At 42.1% G+C, this 22,498-nt stretch overlaps 1 protein-coding gene across 1 annotated transcript; it reads left to right on the forward strand.

The window, feature by feature from the left end:
- The first annotated feature begins 4,768 nt into the window (after positions 1-4,768).
- LOC110153148 (cytochrome P450 26C1) lies at positions 4,769-14,570 on the forward strand. The gene is made up of 7 exons (XM_055162693.1): positions 4,769-4,966; positions 5,429-5,653; positions 8,192-8,467; positions 10,060-10,218; positions 11,696-11,857; positions 11,927-12,091; positions 14,008-14,570. Exons 1-7 carry the CDS (start codon positions 4,769-4,771, stop codon positions 14,350-14,352), a joined length of 1,530 nt encoding a protein of 509 aa, XP_055018668.1. The 3' UTR covers positions 14,353-14,570.
- Positions 14,571-22,498: the final 7,928 nt, after the last annotated feature.

A 22,498-nucleotide genomic window follows, 5' to 3' on the forward strand; every position in this document is an offset into this window, starting at 1 on the left:
TATCCTTGCCAATGGGACGTCCTTACACAAACGTTGGCGTAGCCAAACCAAATTTGGTATCCACATGCATCATGGCAATAAGAACAAAAATTTATATTGTGACCACGCCCCTTTACAAACCGGAAGTCCGCCATCTTTGATTTATTTATTTTTGCCAAATTTTGAAAATTGCAGAAAATTAAATTTAAGATTTTTAGGTTTAGGTTTGGGGCTATGGTTAGGATTATGATTAGGGTAAGGTTTAAGTTTAGGATTATTAGGGTCAGTGTGAGGCGCGGCGTTTGCGGGGCGCGGCGTGAGCGCACGCGAGGGCCGATCATCGCCGCTTGCGGCTATATTTATTATTATTATTATTATTATTATTATTATTATTATATTATATGTTATAATTTTTTTCAGTGTTTGTTAAGGGTGTGTGTGGGGAGGGTGAATCGGGGTTTGGGAATGGGGAGGAGTGGGTTTAAATGTGGCATTTGTGTATTTGTACATCTTGTGGCATTATTTTGCCGTAAGACCACAATATAGGAAAAAATATATAAAAAATTAAAAATTAAATATATATGACAAGAAAAATATTACACAATGGTTTGTTCTAGTTCAGAACCTTATCAAACTCTTTTTAAAAACCTGCAGAAGAGGATTATACTATATTAAAGATGCATTGTGTAACTTTTCTTTCTCTTTAAACCTTTCTATCTTCATGGAAACCAAATCAGACCAATGTACAGGTCATGTCTGTGGAGAGGCGACCCTGCTCACAGTCAGAATGTCTGTTTTTGTAAGTATTTTTGAGCTTTAAAACCACCTGTAATTGAATAAATCTAAGGTAGAGCTCTTTAAAGTCATACTGTGGAACATTCCAGGCAGAGCAATAACATAGAAACAAGTACGTGAAGGAGCCCCAACCAAAAAGTTACATAGTGCAGCTTTAAATTAACATTAATATATGTATCTCCATAGACATTTTATTGCTTTTGCCTTCAGTATGACATTAAATCGTCTATGTGAGGAACAAAAAAAGTCTATATATATCTCCATGGAGAGTTATAGATAAGATCTGTGGAGAGGCAACCCCACTCACAGTAAGAATACAAGTTTTAGAATGATGTTATTTTTGTGCAATAAAAACATTATACATGCTGTGGAATATTACAACATTTCAGACTTTGCGATGAGTATTCAGCACAGTTACACAATTATCAGGCGTAATAGGTCATTTCTTCATCGCTCACTCATTGGAGGTCTGGGTTCGTGGCCCCTGGGAGCCGCTGGGAGGCCCCAGGAGCCCCTGGGAGCCCCTCTCTCTGATGTGAGCACAGAGGCAGATGAGAGCTGACAGTTACACACTCTGATGAAGTAGATCTGATCACAAAGAGCAGCGGCCGATCAGCGGGAGAGGGGGAGGAAGAGGAAGAGGAGGAGGAGGAGGGACTATGGGAGGACAGGGGGGAGGAGGAGAGGAGGGACTATGAGGAGGAATGGGGGGAGAAGTTAAAGGAAGGAAGCAGGAGGACCAGAGGAGGGACCTGACCAGCCAGTCCCTTCTACATTCTGTTTGGATCCATAAGAGACTTGTTGATTCTGAGAAAATTCATGCTGTTTTCTTCCCTTTTTGATGTGTTTATTTATTTATTTATTTATTTATTTTTTACAGAAAATGCATCACTCTGATTGGTTAATCCGCCTGTCAATCACACCCTCTGAAGTCAATGACACAGGACACAGCTCGTCTTTGTAAAGTTTTGTCAAAGCGTGTGGTTCTGGTTGGACAGGTAAATGGGAGGAACTATGGAGAGCAGGGGGAGGAAGAGGGAGGAAGAGGGAGGAGGAAAGGAGGGGCTGTGGGGGACATCATCGGTGAATAAAGTACCGGAGCAGACTGGTGTACAGTTTGATGTGGTCACTTATCTGTGCATGAGTGTCTTTGGCTGATAAATCACCTGCAGTGTGTGGATCCAGTTAAAGGCGGCTGGAGAAGAGCCAGACTGTGCAGACTTCTCCAGAACATTAAACATTCGGAGAGGTCTATAGTTTCAAACTGAGCTGGAGGGCCATTTATAACTGTCACACACTCAAACTGCATTTTGAACTGATGAACCTGTGCTGTTCTTATCTAATACAGATTAAGACACATTTGGTACAATATGTCCTCGGCATTTGACCCATTTTTGAAAGCCTCTGGGGCATCTCCTGCAGAGCAGTGGGATCTGCTGCACCCAGGGACACATCTCCAGCAAGTCTTGGTCCGACAGTCCAGGACTTTCACTGACTGGACTCATGACACCTGTTAGGTGAAATTTCAAAAGTCACAAAACAGCACATGAATAATGTGAGACCAAACTGGTTTAAAAAAAAAAAAAAAAGTGTGATTTGAGCATCTGAACAGTGGTGTTATCGTGCTCAACAGAAAATTACACACACACACATATATGTATGTGTATATATATATATATATATATATATATATATATATATATATATATATATATATATATATATAATATATATATATATATATATATATAGATATATAGATATAGATAGATAGATAGATACACACACACACATACATAATTATATATTATATTATATATTTAATTATGGATTTTTGGTTGTAAATGAATTTGTAGTCATTTGAGAAAAACATAGAAAAATATAACATAAATAGAATGAGAATGTGAATTTTTTTTTCTTTATTTTTTCTTTAAAAATAAAATAATTATCATAATTATTATTATTAATATTATTATTGACAGTATTATAATTATGAATATTATTATTGATAATGTTATTTTATTATCAATGAATTAATACAATTTATAAATACAAATATATTGTTCATTATAATTGTAATATATATATATATATATATATATATATATATATATATATATATATATATATATATATATATATATATATATGTTTCATATATAGCCTTGTAATTATAATTTTTTAACAAAAATAATTTCAAAGTATTGTAATGTAAATAAACCCCACATTATAAAAACAATATTACGGCCTATTGTCCAGCACAGGTTAGTTCATATACACATCATAATATTTCATTACAAATACTGAACTTAAGTCTAATGCAAGTGTCTGTAAAAAGAAACATTATACTCTGCTCTGCAGCTCGGTAGCTCTGAACGGTTTTTTCTTGCGTTCGCGGTGCCTCGGAGCGTGAGGCCCGGGCAGAGGCTGCAGCGCGCGGCCTGTCTGTGGAGGTGGACACGGCTTTATCCCCGAGCAAACAGAGGGAGGTCCGGTCCTAATGAAGGCGTGAAAACCCACAGCGCACCCGTGACAGAGTTTATGCGCACAGCTGGAGGCCAAACCAACACTGTCCATCCACCGCGGCCTCAGGTGCAGCAGCGGCCCGGAGCAGCAGCAGCGGCCGGGGAAGACTGTCCAGCCATGGCCAGGCATAGAGCGCGGGCCACGGGGGCCAGACCTGCACTGGGGCCTTCAAAATACCACAGGCCTTTGTTTGAAAATGTTTCCTCATTGTTAAAACTTAAAGCGTAAAATACACGTGCGTAACAGAAGAGTATAAATGATTCTCTTGGCAATATTTTTTTAATGTAGCTTGGGCTAAATATGCAGCTGCAGGGAAACTTCTCAGGGAGATTTCTCAGGGAGATTTCTCTCACCCCGCGTGACCTCTGCAATAATCTTTAAGTCACACCAGAACCAAAGCAGTCTTCCTCCAGTGTGCCGAGTGCGCACAGACCCCAGGCTGCGCCGCTCTCCTCCGCTGCACAGACCACTGCTGGGGCTCCCAAATCAAACTCCTGCTCCTCCCGAAGCCGCCGCTGATTGGCTACCTGCGCGCGTCCTCCCGCGCTCCCTCGTGCACCCATTACGCACACTTTACGTTCACAGCACACAGAGCTCAGTGCGAACAGAGCGGCTCAGAGCGCACCGCTGCGTCTCTCTCTGCGCGCTTTTCCTTTTGGATTGTAGCTGCGCCTCTTTAACATATTCACCACGTCATCCTGAAGGTGGAACATGGGCCGCGGACTTTAGTATAAAACGAGTGCGGGCGCAGACAGGAGCAACAGAACTAGTCTCTCTGCGCACTGCACCAGGAGCTTTTCTTGCTCCGGACCGGACAGTGACTGATCACAGGTGAGTGACGGACACAGGATGCGTAGTGCGGGGCTTTGTGGCGTGTGAACGGGCTGATGCACCGGGAGTGTCTCCGCTCGCACCTCGGTCCACTGTATGTAAATGTCTCTGTCTCTTCTCCGTGGAGTTGATTTATTGCACTGCTCCATAAAGCGAGACCCGGGGGCGCGGGCCCTGAACTGTACTCACAAAGGCGCATCAGAGACAAGCCGGCGCATGTAAACCCTAAAACTATTTGGAATAGTTGACAGCTCCGGCGCGCGCTGGAATGAGGGGAGTTCCTCTGGCTCGGCTCATTTGGATACGCACGAGCCGCGCTCACGCGGGATGCTCCCGGTGCCTCCGGGAACGTCTCCACCTCACTCCTCAACAGAAGCTGCACAAACACACGGGCACGAACACCCTGGCACGAGCCTGCTTTAGATCTATAGTAGCCGAAAGTTTCAGGTGCAGCGGGAGAGCGCTGGTGCGTGCGCATGGCTCAGAGCTGGCCGCGCGCTCTCTGGTAAATGTTTTGGTGATTGTGTGTTTTCCTCAAACAGAAACAGAAGAGAGGAGCCAGCGCACGAGATTGTACCGGGTCAGACACAGAGGCTTACGCACGCTTTACGCACGCTCGCAGGTGGATGGTGGGAAGATGTTCCAGTTCGGGGTGCTGTCGGCGCTGGTCACTGCGCTCACGTCTCTGCTGTCCGCGGTGCTCCTGCTGGCCGTGACCCGGTCACTGTGGAGCCTCCGCTGGAGCCTGACCCGGGACAAGGACAGCAGCCTGCCGCTGCCCAAAGGCTCCATGGGCTGGCCGCTGGTGGGGGAGACCTTCCACTGGCTCTTCCAGGTGAGTGTGGCCACCTCTGTCCATTTTTGTTCATCTCAAGATAATATTCAAAGTCATGTTTCATTCAGCGCACTGTTCGCTTTCACGTCGTGCGTGCTGACTTTGGGAGACAGTTCTGAAGCGGTGCGCAGTGACATGTGTGGACTTGCTGTGAACATCTTTGTCTCTCAGGGCACAAAGTCAGGCGTTTTCCTTGCACTCTGTCCGCCTCTCGCTCTGCCTCCGCCCGCAGAGGTGAGGAGGGCACGGGCGCTCGCCCCGTGCGTCTCGGATCTGCGCGTGCGATTTGCCCACTTTTAATTGAATTCAATCAAGCGCGTTTCACTAGCGCCGAGTCTTTTCTCTCTACACACTAATCCGATTTTTCATTGTAGCCAGAGCCTCCCTCCACCCGAGAGTTTGGAGCGTTTTGAAAAGGTTAAATCCTAAAGTGTAACGCAGATTATCGTGCTCCCTCCGCAGGGGTCCAACTTCCACATCTCCCGCAGAGAGCGCCATGGGAACGTGTTTAAGACGCATCTTTTGGGGAAGCCGGTGATCCGAGTGACAGGAGCGGAGAACATCCGGAAGATTCTCCTGGGAGAGCACAGCCTCGTGTGCACGCAGTGGCCCCAGAGCACGCGCATCATCCTGGGGCCCAACACGCTCGTGAACTCCATCGGAGAACTGCACAAGCGCAAGAGGAAGGTACGAGCCGCGTTTATTTAAGACAAACTACACCTCTCTCTCTCTCTCTCTCTCTTTCTCTCTCTCTCTCTATATATATATATATATATATATATATATATATATATATATATATATATATATATATATATATATATATATATGTTGTGAATGAGTTTTTGAAGAGAGATAGTTCATTTAAATAAACAAAACTGAGGGTAAAAGATTGTATTTCCAGAGAATTCACACTTAGATGTAACAAGAGCATTAATCTCAATTGTCACCATAAGACTTATGTCAAAAACTGAACCTTAAATTTAATCATTAACAAATATTTTGTTCGTAAATAAATCAACATTACAATTTTATCAGTAAAAGAAACTATGAACTTATTGTTGCATTTAATCACCTTGCAGTCATAGTTTTAAATAGAACATTTTAACTGTGAAAGACATTCTTGGTTTTACAGATTTTGGTCTTACCAAGATTTTGGTGAATTGTGAAGGAATTGTCAACCATTTCTAAACCTGATTTATGAAAGTTTTAACTCAAAGAACAGATCTAGATATCCTAAATGCACTCTGTGCCTTTTTTTAATCTAAGTCAACAAAAGGAATGAAGAAATGTGAAACTGGCTCAATCCATTTTTCAGATTTACACATAATACAAAATGCAAAAATGCAAAATGTGATCTAAAAATTGGAGTTCTAGTAGTAGTCACTTGCACAAGGCTCAACCAACAAACCTACATAACCAGGAAGCTCTCCGACAATTTCCAAACATTTACCAGAGCATGATAGAAAACAATGCACTACAACTTCACAATCCTGACGCAATAGTTTCATTAACAGTGTTGCACTCTGAAGGGCTTGTTAGAGTTAGACTCAAAGCATCAAAAACAAAACTAAAATGTATCAAACTTATAATAGGTTGTTTTTGGTGAAAGCAGCGTTGTGTTAGCAGTTAATACCCCACAGAAGTGTAATAATACCCCCTGTTTAAAATCATCTCCCCTCCACCTGCAGTGAGGTGGCCTTAAACCGCCCTCTGGTTTGAATCCGCACGGTGATGTCAGGTGATGTTATCAGGTGTCAACAGTGTCTGGCTCGTTTGTAGGAGCGCTTGTTTTACAGTTCTTTCCCTCTGTATCTGCTCCATCTGCCCCGCCCGCCTCTGCTGCTGCTGCCCCCCTCGTCTCACTGTGTCCTCTGGGGGGGGGGGCATTTTATGACTGAAGACTGGAGTCCTCATGAGAAACAGATGCAGAGTCTTATGAACGATCTCAGAAGAACATACGATGGAAAAAATTGTGTTTAAATCACCAAAAACAATATAATAACATGCTTTATACTGTATGTTTCAATTTCGCTTTTGATGCTCTGAGTCTCCCTTCCCTTTGCTCCCTACATTAAGTCAGTCCCCCTTCAGAGCACTATCACAACACAATCAGCGTGTGTCTTGATAATGAAACTACTACACTTCGCATCAGTTTTGTCAGACTGTAGTGTAGTTTTGTATAATGTTTTTGTACAGAGGGACGTAGGTATAAGGAGGGTTTGAATAGAGATCACTAGATTACTCAAACATGCATGGATTGGATGACGTCTAAAACCTCTTCAGGCATGTTTTTGATTTTGTTATAACATGGTAGAAAGCTAAAAACCTATTGACAATATTATAATGTGATGCCTGGCTCTCAAATGTCTGTTTTCACCTACCCCCTATCCCCACCCACTGCTCTGTTCTTATATTTATTTTAAAGATAATTCAGACTTGGGGTAATACATGTTCAAAAATGTTCGAGATGTGTGGAGATACTTTTTGAAATATTGCATCCAGTCCTTGTATTTGCAGAGGTCGCTGGTGCTAGGCTAGTGTATGTCAATGGCCATAGTTATCCTGTCAATAAAAACAGTCTTAGCCACTCCACAAAACACCCAAAACAAATCTATTATTACACCAGACTGTCCATGTGAATGTGTGTGTCGATAGAATAATGTTTAAAATAAAACTAACCTTGAATCGCATGAATCGCATGTTGAGGGACTATTTTCTCATATATCAATCCGCTGCTGCCAAGCTTTCTATCAGGAAGTACAACTGCTTACACATAAATCCTACAAATGCAAGGTAGGTTTTACTTCTACAATTATTCAATCGACACAGACATTTACATGGACAGTCTGGTGTAATAATAGATTTCCTTGGGGTGTTTTGTGGAGTGGGTAAGAGTGTTTTTAGTGGCAGGATAACTATGGCCATTGACATACACTAGCCTAGCACCAGTGACCTCTGCAAATACAAGGACTGGATGGAATATTTCAAAAAATGTTTCCACACTTCTCCAACACTGTGGCTCACTAGGAAAGGAGGTCCTAGGAGGTCCTACGTCCAAAATTCCGAACTGTCCCTTTAATACTAAAAAGCATAATACATCATCTTTAAACTTTTGTTATGAAGGCAAATGTTAGGCTCCTAAATGGATCTGAGGTCAAAGTCCAAACACAACCACACACATGTAGTAGAAGAGCTCCTAAAAGGCCTCTGTTGTCTCCTCAGATCCTGGCCAAGGTGTTCAGCCGTGGGGCCCTGGAGTCGTACCTGCCCCGGCTGCAGGCGGTGGTGAAGCTGGAGCTGCAGAGGTGGTGCAGTGAGGAGGGCCCCGTGGACGTGTACAGCGCCGCCAAAGCTCTGACTTTTCGCATCGCCATGCGAGTCCTGCTGGGGCTGCAGCTGGAGGAGGACAGACTCATGTACCTCGCCCAGACCTTTGAGCAACTCATGAACAACCTGTTCTCTCTGCCCATAGACGCCCCTCTCAGCGGCCTGCGCAAGGTACGTCTCTGCATGAGCTCCACTAGAGGGCGCACTGCTGAGTTTAGAACTGTCAAACCATATGCACAATATATGTCAATAATGTTTGGCGAAAACTTTAAAGTAACCTTATATTGATTTATTCACTCACTACCCATACTCTGGGATGATAAAATAATACTAGGGATGTAATGATATCCAAATCTCATGGTACGATGTTATTACGATATGCATCTGACGGTACATTATTTATTGTGATAGTTTGGAGACGCTAATGTAATTGTAGATGAGACACTTTTTTTTCTTTTAAAATACCCTGACAAGATTTTGGTGTGAATTATTTCTGTCATAATCCCAAGAATTCAAGTCAAAAACATATTTCTTCATGTTGTCTGCGCTGAATTGAATTATGGGATATGTAGTTCCTGATGTTCATAAGCTGTTGCTACTATAAAACCCTGAATTTAAGCAAAGAAACTTGTAATTCAATATACTGTGACAGTCCAGGATTTTATTGAGAGTTTTGACGATACAATATCACAATTACATTATCTAGGGATGTACCCCTAGATAATACTGTAGCCACAGCTGCCCTGGCACTGACTAACAAAGACATGGATGCCAATGTGCATCTGTGCTAACCATATTTGTACACAGCAGCAATGAGCTGAGCTCAAACTGCCAACTGTCTGGTTATAAGACTGACTCTATTACCTCTCACCCCATCCCACTGTTGATGTCAGACAGTCCTCCACTAGAGGGCGCTGCATTTTTCACTATAACAGCATGAAGAGTGTGAACAGAGTCTAAAAAGTTGTCACGCTTACGTCACAACCCCGGAAGACATTTGGAAACATGTGATGACAGCTTCCGGTGTAGTTCCCAACAGTGGGCTCGAAGACCAACTGTGATCAAACCCACTGAAGTAAATGTGTTCAGCGGTAAAATATAGACTGCAGACATATGTGCTGTTTGGAATCATCTGGAATTTGTTGCCATCATCTCTTCTAATCACATGTACCAGTGCACTCAGAGTTGTGTGTCAGTGGGGAAATGATGAAAACTGAGGTATAGTTGGAAGTGATGATTAGTCGTACATAATGGAACACTACAATGACATGGAGATGAAGAAAAGTGGGCCATTTTCAAATTTTTCTTAGACTTTGTCAGACTTACAATGGTGAACAGAGCCCACCGGAAGTTGTCATTGCATGTTTCCAAACATCTTGCTGGTTTGTCAATGAACGCCCAGAAATGATGAAAATTTTAACAAAATTATTCTTATATCAACATTTCTACTCAATTATACAAAGAGTGCAAAAAGCATTTGAGATAGTTGATCTTCACACTACTCTCTTTCTCTCTCTTTCTTATGGGACAGATAAAATCATTTCCCATGAAAACGCCTCAAAATAAATCCAAAATACATCCCTGTCAGTATGGAGCTTGATGGTGCATCTCCTGGAGCTCTGTACGTTGAACTTCTGATCTTTGCGTTATAGAGTCTGAGCTCCACGTGTCCGTGAACATGAACTTGTAACACACACAACCTTTTAGACAGCTCCAAAGAGGATGATGCATAGAGTTGTAAACTATCCATTCCTTGTGTCCAGGGCATAAAGGCCAGAGAGATCCTCCACGCAAACATGGAGAAGATCATCGAGGAGAAGATGGAGCGTCCACAGACAGATGAGGAGTACAACGATGCTTTCGACTACATGCTCTCCAGCGCCAAGGAGCACGGCCAGACCCTCAGCATACAGGAGCTCAAGGTGCGGTCAACAGTTTAGACCAAGTTTAGCTCCAGTTAAGATCTGATTGAGTCCTGGTTTAGTCCTAGATTTCACTTGGTTTAGTCCTGGTTCTTGTCTTACTCAAGGTACTTCATTCAGGATTTAGTTTTGCTTTAGGTTAGATTGATTTAGTTCCATATCCAAATTATACTGTGCCTGGGATCCAGAATACACACTTCTTCAATACTTTCTAAAATTAAAAAACAAAAGCTTACAAGATCATTCTTCATGTGTGCACAATCTTGAGATGATTTTATCTTGTGAGATCTTTTGGCATGAGAAGCTTTTGCCTACTTCCTTAGAGCTTTATTGTAGGCCTGTCACAATAATTATATCTACTTATCATTCAATACACAACAAATGGAACAATACTTTTTGGGGGTCAATATTTATCGTGTGTACCTTTCTTTGGACTAGTATGAAATGTTTTGTTATTTTTTGGTAATACGATACAATTTAAGAACTTCTATGACTCATTATAGATACAAACTAATTACTGTGCATTCTTCAGTTTATATCTTGGAGATATTTTTGGCCATACTGTACAGGGTGCACCAATACCTGTTTGTTTCTATGGATATGTCATTGCTCTGTCTGGAATGTTCCACAGTATGACATTAAACAACTCTACCTAACATTTATTCAGTTACAGGTGGATTTATGGCTCAAAAATACCAACAAAAACAAACATTCTGACTGTGAGTGGAGTCGCCTCTCTACAGATCTGACCTGTAACTTGATCTGGTTTGGTCTCCGTGATGATAGAAAGGTTTAATGCCATACTGTGAAACATTCCAAAAAAAGCAAAAAAAGAGAAAAGCGTTTGACGGACCCTCCACCAGAAAAGTTACACAATGCACCTTTAAAATAGAATAGAATTTGAGTATAATCCTGCTTTAGGGTTATTGTTTCATTGTTTGTTTATCATCTATATTATAATATAATATAATTAGGGGTGTGCAAAAATATTGAAATTTCGATATATCTTATCATTTAATGTGATGACACAGTATCGATATCGTGGGCTGCTGTATCGATGTATCGCCTGCAGTATTTTTTGGTATATTTTACTCAATTATTTTGTTACAGCTACAGTCTTGTTGCTTGTTTAGTGGAAAGAAATTAGTTTCTGTAACACGTTTGACATTCTCACTGTTTTGATGATTAAATGTTTGTGTTTCATATGAACTTTGCACAAGAAGTGGTTTAACGAACACTTTTAGTATCACAGCCATGATTTAGACTTTATTTTTTATTGAACCGTACAGAATCGTTCTGAAATATATCATACCAAATCGAAAGTGCTTTGTATTGGGATATGTATCGTATCGTGACCTATGTATCGAGGAATGTATTGTATCAGAAACTTCTTTATGATACCCAGCCCTAAACATAATATAACTTCAAAATTGGATTGGATTTGTTGTGTTAACCCCCCTCTCCTTCGTCTTTCCAGGAGACAGCGGTGGAGTTGATCTTTGCAGCCCACTCCACCACAGCCAGCGCCTCCACCTCACTGGTCCTGCAGCTCCTCCGTCACCCAGCCGTGGTGGAGCGAGCGCGGGCAGAGCTGGAGGCTGAGGGTCTGGGATATGAGGCCCACCGGAGCAGCTGTCCTGTCAGTGTGACCACAGAGAGCGAGGAGGCCTCAGAGAGCACCCACCTTCTGAACGGAGGGAGCCAACAGCCCCACGCCGAGGTCCCTGAAGTTCCCCGCTCCCACATCCCTCCCCTGAGCCTGGACAAGCTCAGCCATCTGCGCTACGTGGACTGTGTGGTCAAAGAGGTGCTCAGATACTTGCCGCCAGTGTCCGGGGGATACCGCACAGCCCTGCAGACTTTTGAACTGGACGTAAGTCACTGTTTGTTTTTATGATGTGGTTCAGATGAGGATTGGGGGTAACATTCTCTAGCAACTACATTTTTTAAGAGTATTAACGGTGTATTGTGTAACTTTTCTGGCAGAGGGTACTTCAACTGTGGAGATGTTTGGTCTGGAATGTTTCACAGTATGGCATTAAACCTTTGGTAAATGGTCACATTTTTATATAGTGCACTCAAAGCGCTTTACTCACCCATGCACACGCACATTCATACACCAGTGTACGCAGACACTAGGGGCAAGGTGGGTTAAGTGTCTTGCCCAAGGACACAACAACAACATTCATCTGAGGGAGCTGGAATCACTCCTCCAACCAATGATGTTTTTATGTCGAGAGCAGGAATTCGAACCTCCAATCTTCAGATCAGTGGACAAAAGCTCTCACCAACTGAGCTACTGCTGCCTCCTTTCTATCTTCATGGAGACCAAACCAGACCAAGTTACAGGCCAGATCTGTGGACAGGCGACCCCGCTCACAGTCAGTCTGAAATAAATGTAAGGTAGAGCTGTGAAAAATCCAAGTAGAATCCATAGCAAAAGAAATTCAATTTGTCAGCTGGAGAAAGTTTATTTGGTCGAACTTCTCCTTTGCCATAAGGTAGAACTGTTTAATGTCATACTGTGGAACATTCCAGGTAGAGCAAGGACATCTCCGTTTAAAATTTAAGCAGAAACTAAACCAACCAACCTGAACCATTCTAAATCAACTATTACATAATAACTGTTAATTATGAATCAAACTGTTCCCTCATAAAAAGCATGCCTGAGGTTTCATCCTGTGATCTCTCTCCGCCCTTTTCAAACCCTCCTTATGGCCGTACAAATATAACATTTTCAACGCAATAAAACGTAACATGGTGATCTAAATATTCGGTATCAGTTATTACCCCGTAGAAGCATAGTACCCCCTATTCAAGGTGGAGGTATAATTAAGTGGTATTATAAAGTGGATATATGGTTATTTTCCTCATTTTTCTCAATCTTGATATTCAGTTTAATCACTATAATCGTCATTGATGCTTGGGTCTTATTAATCAAGAGGGATGGACTTTAGAGGAATAATTAGGCTATTTTTGGAGTTAAATGGCTCTGGTTTTATGTTTTGAAAAGTAGAAAATGTATAAAATAAAAATGAAGATTGATCAATATGAGGAAAAAACAACTGTAGTGCTTTTTTTTGGCCATTTTGCGCATTCCTAATCCAATGAGTGTAGTAATCATAGACTGTATATAAATGGACATAGCTTTTAACCGTTGGAAACATGTGATGACAACTTCCAGTGTAGTTAACGACACTAGGATCGCCGACCGACTGTGATAAATTGTGCCGTTTAATTGTGTATGGTTGTAATTGTTGATTAGCCGAACATAACGGAACGCTACAATGACATGGAGATGAAGAAAACTGGGACATTTTCTCGTTTTTCTTTGATTCTGTCAGACTTACTACGAACAGATCCCAAAGGAAGTTGTCATCACAGGTTTCTAAAGGCTGTCCTGGTTTGTGACGTAAACGTGAATAGAGTTTATTGTGTCCGTGCTTGCCTGTATGAACATTAATAACAGACAAATCAGGAGCCTTCTTGCCCTGAGGTCCCTCCCACTTGTGTTAGCAACAGGTTTGATTGACAGTGTTGCAAAGCGCCCGCCCCCCACCAAACCCAACGGGGCAGGTTACCAGTACCTTCAACCACCTTGCTCCTGAATAGGTCTTTGGCTGCTATAAAACACTTGCTCAGAATGTTGAATGTGGAACCCAGCTCCAGATTTGCCTCAATGAGCTTCATTTGGCTGGAGCTGAGCTTTATGGCTGACCTCACGCTCCCACAGTACACTTGTTTATACAGTTTATAAAGTACTAACCCTTTTTGTGTCCTCTTCTGCAGGGTTACCAGATCCCCAAAGGCTGGAGCGTCATGTACAGCATCCGGGACACGCACGAAACCGCCGCCGTCTTCCAGAGTCCGGAACAGTTCGACCCCGACCGCTTTGGCCCAGACCGCGAGGAGAGCCGGGCGTCTCGCTTCAGCTACGTCCCGTTCGGCGGCGGAGTCAGGAGCTGCGTGGGCAAAGAACTGGCTCAGATCATCTTAAAGACTTTGGCGGTGGAGCTGATAGGGACGACCTCATGGACACTAGCCACAGAGGACTTCCCCAAGATGCAAACTGTGCCAATCGTGCACCCGGTCAACGGACTGCACGTCAAATTCAGATACAACTACCCCCTTTAGACACTGAGCCCATGTTGTCAAACACTTTGGTTAAGAGGCTGATGTGTGACTTGTGAAAAGAGGACATCTACACGTTCTCGCCGGTGATCTTCAGATTCAGTTTGTCACCGCTCTTCAAATTCAGTTGGACAAAGCTGGTCTGTGATTAGTGGACATCTACGTGTTCCTGTATCTTGCTGATGTTCTGAGCTAGTCCACCTCACATTGTGGCCTGTCTACTCAGCTCCTACTTGATATCTTCTCCATCAGAACCGGTTCATCTACATTTAATCGGACACAAAGTTGGTCTATGACTGGAGGACATCTTCAGGTTCCTGTATCTTGCTGATGTTCTGAGCTAGTTCTTTTCACATTTTGGTTTATCTGCTCAGCTCCTACTTGATATGTTCTCCATCAGAACCGGTTCCCCTGTGTTAAGCTGGACGCAAAGCTGATCTGTGATTGGTGGACATCTGCATAGTGACAGTACACACCACTCATCAAGCCTTTAAGACTGTTCTATGTAAATGCATTTAACTTATTAACAGTTTAGAGTCAGAGCTGCACTGGCTTTACGTTATGAAGACTGGACTTGACCCTTGACATGGTTTCCGAGATAACAGACTGCAGACCACTTCAAACACAAACCATTCCGTAAACTATTCCAACTATGTAACTGCTCACTGTAGCGCCTCATGTTCCAAAAAAAACGTGCCTTTTATTTGTTTTAACCACTGTTATCGACATAGCTATGCGTTCACGGAGTATGACCGGTAGTTACCATGACGACGGTGCGGACTCGTTGCCGGTCAGAGCACCTCCACAAACCCCCTTGGATGGAACTTGCACTTGACTTTTCACACGATATATTCTAAAGACTTTTTCTGAATGTGTTTCGCATTCTTACCAGTGCTGTTATTTGTGTATCAAATGAAGTAGTGTTATAAAATAAGCTGTATTTAAAAATGCAGATGTATGATTTGTAATGTCCGCCATCTGTAAACGATTCTTTGCTGCAGTTTTTTAGATAGAAAGACTAACCTCTGTGCCCACCTAGTACAAGTGTAGACTTCTGTAAGTAGACAGAGATATAATTATTCTTTAAGTGTTGTTATTGAAGCTTGATGCGCTGTGAACTGTGACATGGACGGAGCGTTAATGGAAGGAGATAGCACTTTCTCCGCTATAAGGAGTCTGTATATAGGATCATGTTTATGTTTACTGAGTTGTAGCTGCTGTACAGTTAATGTAAAGAGTAAATTAGAAGAAGAATAACTATAGCGTTTTGTGTGTTTGTCTTTGTGAACTCTGTCTATCCCTTCTGTACTGACACAGAAAAATGTGTTTTGATTTTCTATTTAAACCATTCAATAGGTATAATTGGGCTTCTGTAATCCACATTTGGCTTCGATAGAAAGGATAAAAATGAAATGGACCATTATCTTTGAAAAGGGAACACTAGCTTGTGATGTGCAGAAACATATCCCCAAAAATCTGATGAGACAGAGGAGCTGCTGAGCCAAGGGTTGGCGTTTCCAGAGAAGGTAATTCTCGGAGGATAGATAGCCGACAGCAGCATTAGCTCCACTGCCCTCGTAGCAGTAATGGTAGCACACACAAGCTTTTATCTGATTCTAGAGCTCCTTACTTAACATCAACACGTCATTAAAGGGGTCAGTGCAGTGGTCAGTGGAGAGGTCAGCAGGCATGTCCGGCCTCAAACCGGCCGCCTTCATTGACAAACAGAGAATGGGGTGAAGTTATGTGGCAGAAAATGAATGGGACACAAACAGCCTGGCCTAATTATGTCCACAACAGGGCCCCGTAGCTCTGACGAGGTCGTTATCTGATGGACACTCAGCCACTGTGAACTTGGCAACGTTTTGAACCAGGGTTCACTGCTGTGCCACCAGCCACACAGGTCAGCGACCGGTCAGCTCATGGGAGGGTGCATGGGAACGGGAGAGGGACAGCATGGGCGCCAGTAACATTACACAACACCGACCAATCTCACCAAGTCTGATCTGTAAGAGCCCCTGTGCCAGGACTTACACTTCACACTGACCTATCTGCATATGTCTCCATGATAGACATTATACACTAGTAGTATGGAAGTAGTACGTAAAGTCATGTTTTTTTAAAATTAAAAATGTAATAAAAATACTGTAATTCTGTTTTTATTAGCCAACATATTTCATCATCATTAGATCTCATCAATTAAAGTGGAAATTCTTAAGTCAGAATGAGATTTAAAATGTTTGCACCAAGACTATCATAATGATAGGATTCATTGTCAGTTTGACAAAAACACACGCATAATTATAGTGCAGTCAAAGTGTGGATTGCTGTGGTTGTCAGTACAAGTCTGTCTGAGTTGAGCCGAGCCCATCATGTGAACACAAACAGTGTGTGGTAAGAGGGCACAGAAAGGTAAGGCGTCGTGCCCTGAGCCTGATCACAACAATGTTGTCTTTAATTTGCTTGGGAGAGAGCGAGGGCGCGCAGAGGGCAGTGTGGGGTCAGGAGGGGGTCAGCTAAAAAAAGCTCTTGCACAGATTACAGAGATGAGACTGTCATCAGTCACCCCTCCATCAAAGACCATAATGTGAGTCAAATGTAGACGCAGTGGATGATGTAAGCAACAAAAGAAGCCGTTCACTTTGTCCAAACTGCACACGTCCATGGAAAGCCTCAGTGCTTTGATGAGTCCGGCACTCGGTGTACCACACACTCACTCTGAACTACTCGGCTGCATGGGCTCCCCTCATCTGCGTGTTTTCTGGTTCAAAGGCAGTTCTTCCATATGATAAGGGGCTGCCATTTGCCAAATGAGGGGGAAAACAGGGTCAGATGGTGAACAGGATAAAGTTCTTGGTGGCAAAGTTGTGCTCTATTCCACAGAGAAACATTTTTCTGAGCCTCTGTATTTGTGTTTTCTTCAAGAATATGCAAGTTTCAAGAATGATTTCTAGTTTTAGTTTCCAGTAGTCCGATAGTTTGATGAGTTTATCTGAACACATTTTGTGAGTCAGGAGAACCTTTCTTCAAATCAGGCAAATCATTGGAGTCTGAGTTATACTTTTAAAAAGCAGAAGAGCTAAAAGGCTTTTAAGAACGCTCTTTGCAAACAGAAGAGTTTAACATGTTCAGGATTCATTCACACATAGTGTGCTGCTGAGTGTTGCTTTCATTCCATACTTCACTTTTAAGTGACTTACTGGATGCCAGCATTAACAAGAGAATTGATGTTTAAAAAAATGAAATCTTGAGCAGTATGGACAGTGCTTTGGACATGAGTCTGTTCCAGAAGATGCTGTGTACTTCTCTTCTGTAGAGGGAAGTGTACATTTAAGGCATACTATCAATAGACAGATAATTACAGCAGCATTCATTATCAATAAATAGTTAACCAAAGACGAACCCCTGCCCCGGCCTCCTCGCCCCACACGCTCTGTACTTGTCCTGCTCACCTCCTCGCACTCGCTTGTGTTGGGCGCAGAACAATAGATACACATCAGTAATGATTCCTCTAAATGCCTGCTGCAGGTCATTGGGAGAGCACTTAATTATTATAATGAGGTAAAAGAGAGGTCTTTAGAGAAAAGTTAACCAATTGGTCCGTGGCAGTGGCGCAGTACAATGACCCACCCCGCCACCAAACAAACATGGGCAGGTCACCAGTCATTATACAAGTGTTCACAAGAGCGTGCACATGGGAGCAGTGCACACAACGGAAACACAGTTAGATGATACGTACAAAAAAAAAAAATCATTATTCAATTAGGCTGCTTATAATGACACAAAATATCTCCAGTTTAATTCATTGATTGACATTCTACACATAAAAACGAGTCCAGTGGTGAAGTCTATGGTTTTGAGTCGTGGTTTATGATTACATTTGTACAAATCTGTAATAGCTTTGGCGAGTTATTGCTTTCCAAAGGTGCACGGTTAGCCAAATCATGATAGTTGAGTGGGCATGCTTAGACTAGTTGATAGCTGGAAATTAATGAGTTGACGTAATTTTTTTCCAAGTAATAATTCTTCTCAAGTAGTGAGGTTGATAGATGTAATAAAATTTAATCCACCTAAGGACTAATATTGTAGTGAGTAATGATTCCACTAATATACGGATATTTTGGCTGTAACTAGTGGTTTAATGAATATGATAAACAGTAAGGGGGCGCGTGGGCGTCCTTGTCTTGTGCCTCTGTGCCCTGTGAAAGAATCACCTTTCATGGTTTTATCAGAATGTGTCAAAGACAGAGAAACCTGAAGAAATATTGCATCTCTTGATTTCTATAAATTATTATTTTTTTATTCCCCAAAAATGGGGAAAGAATGTCTGTGATGTGGTGTACATGCCCTTTTGTGGCATCTTCTAAATATCTGTCATTTTTTTCTAGTTTTCTTTACTGAAATGAATTCTACTAATGTACAAAGTTACTTATTGTAACTATATTGTGTGGGGAGGTGACACGTGTGTGTGTGTATCTGTGTGTTTAAATCTGTGTTTTGTTTCGTATTATATTTCACTTTGGCACTGCTGTCTGCTGTTAAATTCTTGAACTTGAGGACCCCCTTGAAAACTGGATGATTCATCTTAAGGAGTAATTCCTGTCAAGATTATACCCAGGGCCTGGTGCTGAAGTGTCTAAACAGGATTATCATATAGTGTCTTTCATGTTAAATGTGTGTATGTTTAGGTTGAGAGTCCTCACATTCTTCAGCCTGTGTGACAGTGCCTGGAGTTCCTGGGTGTGATGGAGCAGCTGGTGAGGTGCTGGGCGGAGGTGCAGTAGGATGTGGAGCACAGGGGAGCGGGTACGGACACACCGCCGTCCTCCACATAATTACTGGGTTTGTCAGACAACATCTGTTATGTCAGCATTCCAGCCGTCAGTCTGAGAGGGGGCCAGCCACATACCGCCTGTGCAGGTAACCCCACTCACACACACACACAGAGTGCACAAGAAGACCGGGAATAATACTGTCAATGTACGGTTTAAAAAGCAGCTATCAATACAGACGTATGAGCAACTTTAACATGTAAGGAAAGACAGGGATTTAGTCCTCCATGTTCCATCTCTGGTGCATTTGATAAAGATATTATGTAACTTTTCTGGTATAGGATCTGCCACCTGGTTGTCTCCACAGAAATGTTATTGCTTTGCCTGGAATATTCCACAATATAACCATAAAATGATCTATCCTGCAGTTATTAAAGCAGAACTATCATGCATGTGTCTGCCACAAAGTTATAATCTAAGACACACAAGGATCCTATGTTATAATTTACACATTTTAAATCTTAATATTAATCTAAAATGACTTCATAAAAAAAACAAGTTGGCTGCTTTCCGGGTTAGAAAACGGTGGTGCCCAGTGGGAGCTGATGTCACTGTAAATATCATCACAACAAAGAGCCGGCAGCTGATATGGATAGCTAGCGAGACACATTTTTTCCTTCATTTGCACCAGAATAACTATGTGACGCTGCCAGATCCTACACGTATCTGACATAGAAAATAAAACTGGAGAATGAAGCAAACGGGCGTTGACTGGCAATATGGAGTCTTGAAAATAAACTATTAAAGATTGCTCAAACATGCACAAATCATTCCACATACAATTAAATAAATATCTATAACATGAGTACAAATCAGATGGACATGAGTAGATGGCAGTACATTTCCACATCATATTCACAGTTATGGGTGAGGAATAGGTGAGGTTTAATAGTGTTTACGCCTCCCTGTAATCTGTGGGTTAAAACAGCAATGGCAAGTATGAGCACAGCATCAAACACGCAGAAGGAAGTAGAGCCAAGACCAGGATCAGATCACTTTCTCCTCTCCAACCAAAGCTGCATTGTGTAACTTTTCAGGTGGAGGGTCCATCAAATGTTTTTCTCCATGGAGATGTTATTGCTCTGTCTGGAATGTTTCACAGTATGGCATTAAACCTTTCTATCTTCATGGAGACCAAACCAGAGCAGAGTTACAGGTCAGATCTGTGGAGAGGCGACCCGGCTCAGTCAGTTTTTCTACGTATTTTTGAGCTCTAAAACCACCTATAATTAAACAAAATATAAGGTAGAGCTGTTTAATGTCATACTGTGGAACATTCCAGGCAGAGCAATAACATATCCTTAGAAGTAAGCCGGTAACCAAACCAAACCCCAACCAAAAAGTTACATGGTGCATCTTTAAAGGGTCTGATTTATGACATGGACAAATCATGACAAAAAAATGAATGTGTTATGAAAATGACACATGAAAGTTTGGACTTTCTACGGTTTTAGGATTGAAAAAAAAATCACTGTTTAGAAGGCAAAAGTTATAGGTCAGATCTGTGGATATGCATGCTATAGTTGAGAAATAATAACATGAAGTAAATGAGGTATCGCAATTGATGCCATACTGTCAAGCACTCCATCTCTATGGGGAGTCTCCACCAGAAAAGTTACACAGTGCACCTTTAAAGAAAAACAGCAGATTCAAAGTGTTAAAGAAATATTGTGCTTGTGTCTGCTATATATTTCTAATCCATTACACATATGAATCATAATGTTACAAAGTGTACAGTTTAAATTACAATATTCATCTAAAACAACTTACCATATTTTTCGGTCTGGAGGATGCACCATGCAACTTGGAAGTCATTGGACAGATGGACAAAGCCTGGACTTCAGTGACACTGAAACCATCCTGTCGGGATTCAGAAATCTAACTGGAACTGATGCTGAGTCTGAAGACAGCGACACAGAAGAGGAAGCGGTGCTCCGTTTACCTTCGGAGGTCGAGGCCGAGTTGCTCAAAAGTGACACCGAGGATGAAGAATTGAATGGATTTAGTGATTTGGAGTGAGATGGAGAGTTTGGTAAACTTGTTCTGTTCTGTTGTTTATGTTATATTTATCTGAAGAACTGTTCATATGTGACGTTAACAGTCTGTTGTTCTCTCTTCTATTGTTATTACTAGAACCTGACTTTCAAGATGAGATAAAATGTTCCTGGTTTCTGATTTTATCAAAGAAATTTCTCCCTAAAAGTGCGATTTATACTCTGGAGGGACTTATAGTCCAAAAAATACGATAATAAAAGAAACAAGTGAGCTGACTTCTGTGTTAGAAAACTCCGATGCCCAATGGGAGCTGACGTCTCTGTAAATGTCATCACAACAAAGAGCTGTAGCAGTCACAGTAGGGAGCAGAGGATTTTTAAAAAATGTATCAAAATGTCTGTGTCGCTGCAGAGTTCTACGTGTATCAGAGGTAAAGAAAATAAAACTGGAGAACGAAGTACTGATCAGTGGGTGTGTGCCACTGTGCAATTAAAGATAACTCAAACATGCACAAATTACTCCAAATTCTCCAAACTCCAAACTCTACTTCGAGAGGGTAAATGAGAAGAAACTACTATAGCTTGATTAAAAACTCGTAGTCAGTTTTGCACAATAGCTCTACTTTAAACGTGCTCCAGACCTTTTCACAAAAAAACACAGTTCACAAGTTCAAATCCTTCACTGGCCTTCATGCGGTGTCCTTGACCAGACTGGACCCCTCGGGCTGACCATGACTCCTGACCCCACAGAGGTGTCAGAGGGGTCAGCCTGTTAAACAAACTGTAGTCTGGAGCAACACCTTCACATCCACCTTTCAGGAGTCCAGGAAGTAGCTCCAACCAATACCTGCGCACACACAACCATCTCCCCGAGGCTAGAGCGAGGCGAGCAGCTGTTCAGGAGGCTCGCTGCACCCCACTGGCATTGTTTGACTTAGCATGGAAGACATTTTTAACGCACATATTCCAAAACACTAGTGTGAGATCTTCCAGCCTTGAGGCAACTGCTTTAAATGTGTCAACAATCTTTCCAGGCAAATATGCAGAATGTTTATGATGCAGTTTCCTTTCTTACAAACATAGAGGTGTGTCTGGTTTCATTCACTCAGAGCAAAGGCCTCTGGTAATTAGATTGTGTCTAATGCAATGCAACACAATGAGCTACATCATCCTGGTGTTTTTATGTCACTATTTTTCCATGAACCAAATCCTATTCCTAATATGGAACTGGCTCCAAATTCGCCCCTATAACTGCATGCCTCAGTGAGCTTCATTTGACTGGAACCAAGCACTGTGGGTGACGTCACACTCCACTTCTTTCTA

This window comes from Boleophthalmus pectinirostris, unplaced genomic scaffold (assembly GCF_026225935.1).
Source record: "Boleophthalmus pectinirostris isolate CB_2022bp ecotype Guang Dong unplaced genomic scaffold, ASM2622593v1 HiC_scaffold_5, whole genome shotgun sequence".
Taxonomy (NCBI): Eukaryota; Metazoa; Chordata; class Actinopteri; order Gobiiformes; family Gobiidae; genus Boleophthalmus; species Boleophthalmus pectinirostris.

Bases quoted from the DNA above. Each gene is read 5' to 3' on its own strand.
- LOC110153148 (XM_055162693.1), top strand. From the start codon at position 4,769: ATGTTCCAGTTCGGGGTGCTGTCGGCGCTGGTCACTGCGCTCACGTCT. The intron at 8,468-10,059 runs GTACGTCTCTGC...CCTTGTGTCCAG, and splicing joins CTCTCAGCGGCCTGCGCAAG to GGCATAAAGGCCAGAGAGAT. The intron at 10,219-11,695 runs GTGCGGTCAACA...TCGTCTTTCCAG, and splicing joins TCAGCATACAGGAGCTCAAG to GAGACAGCGGTGGAGTTGAT.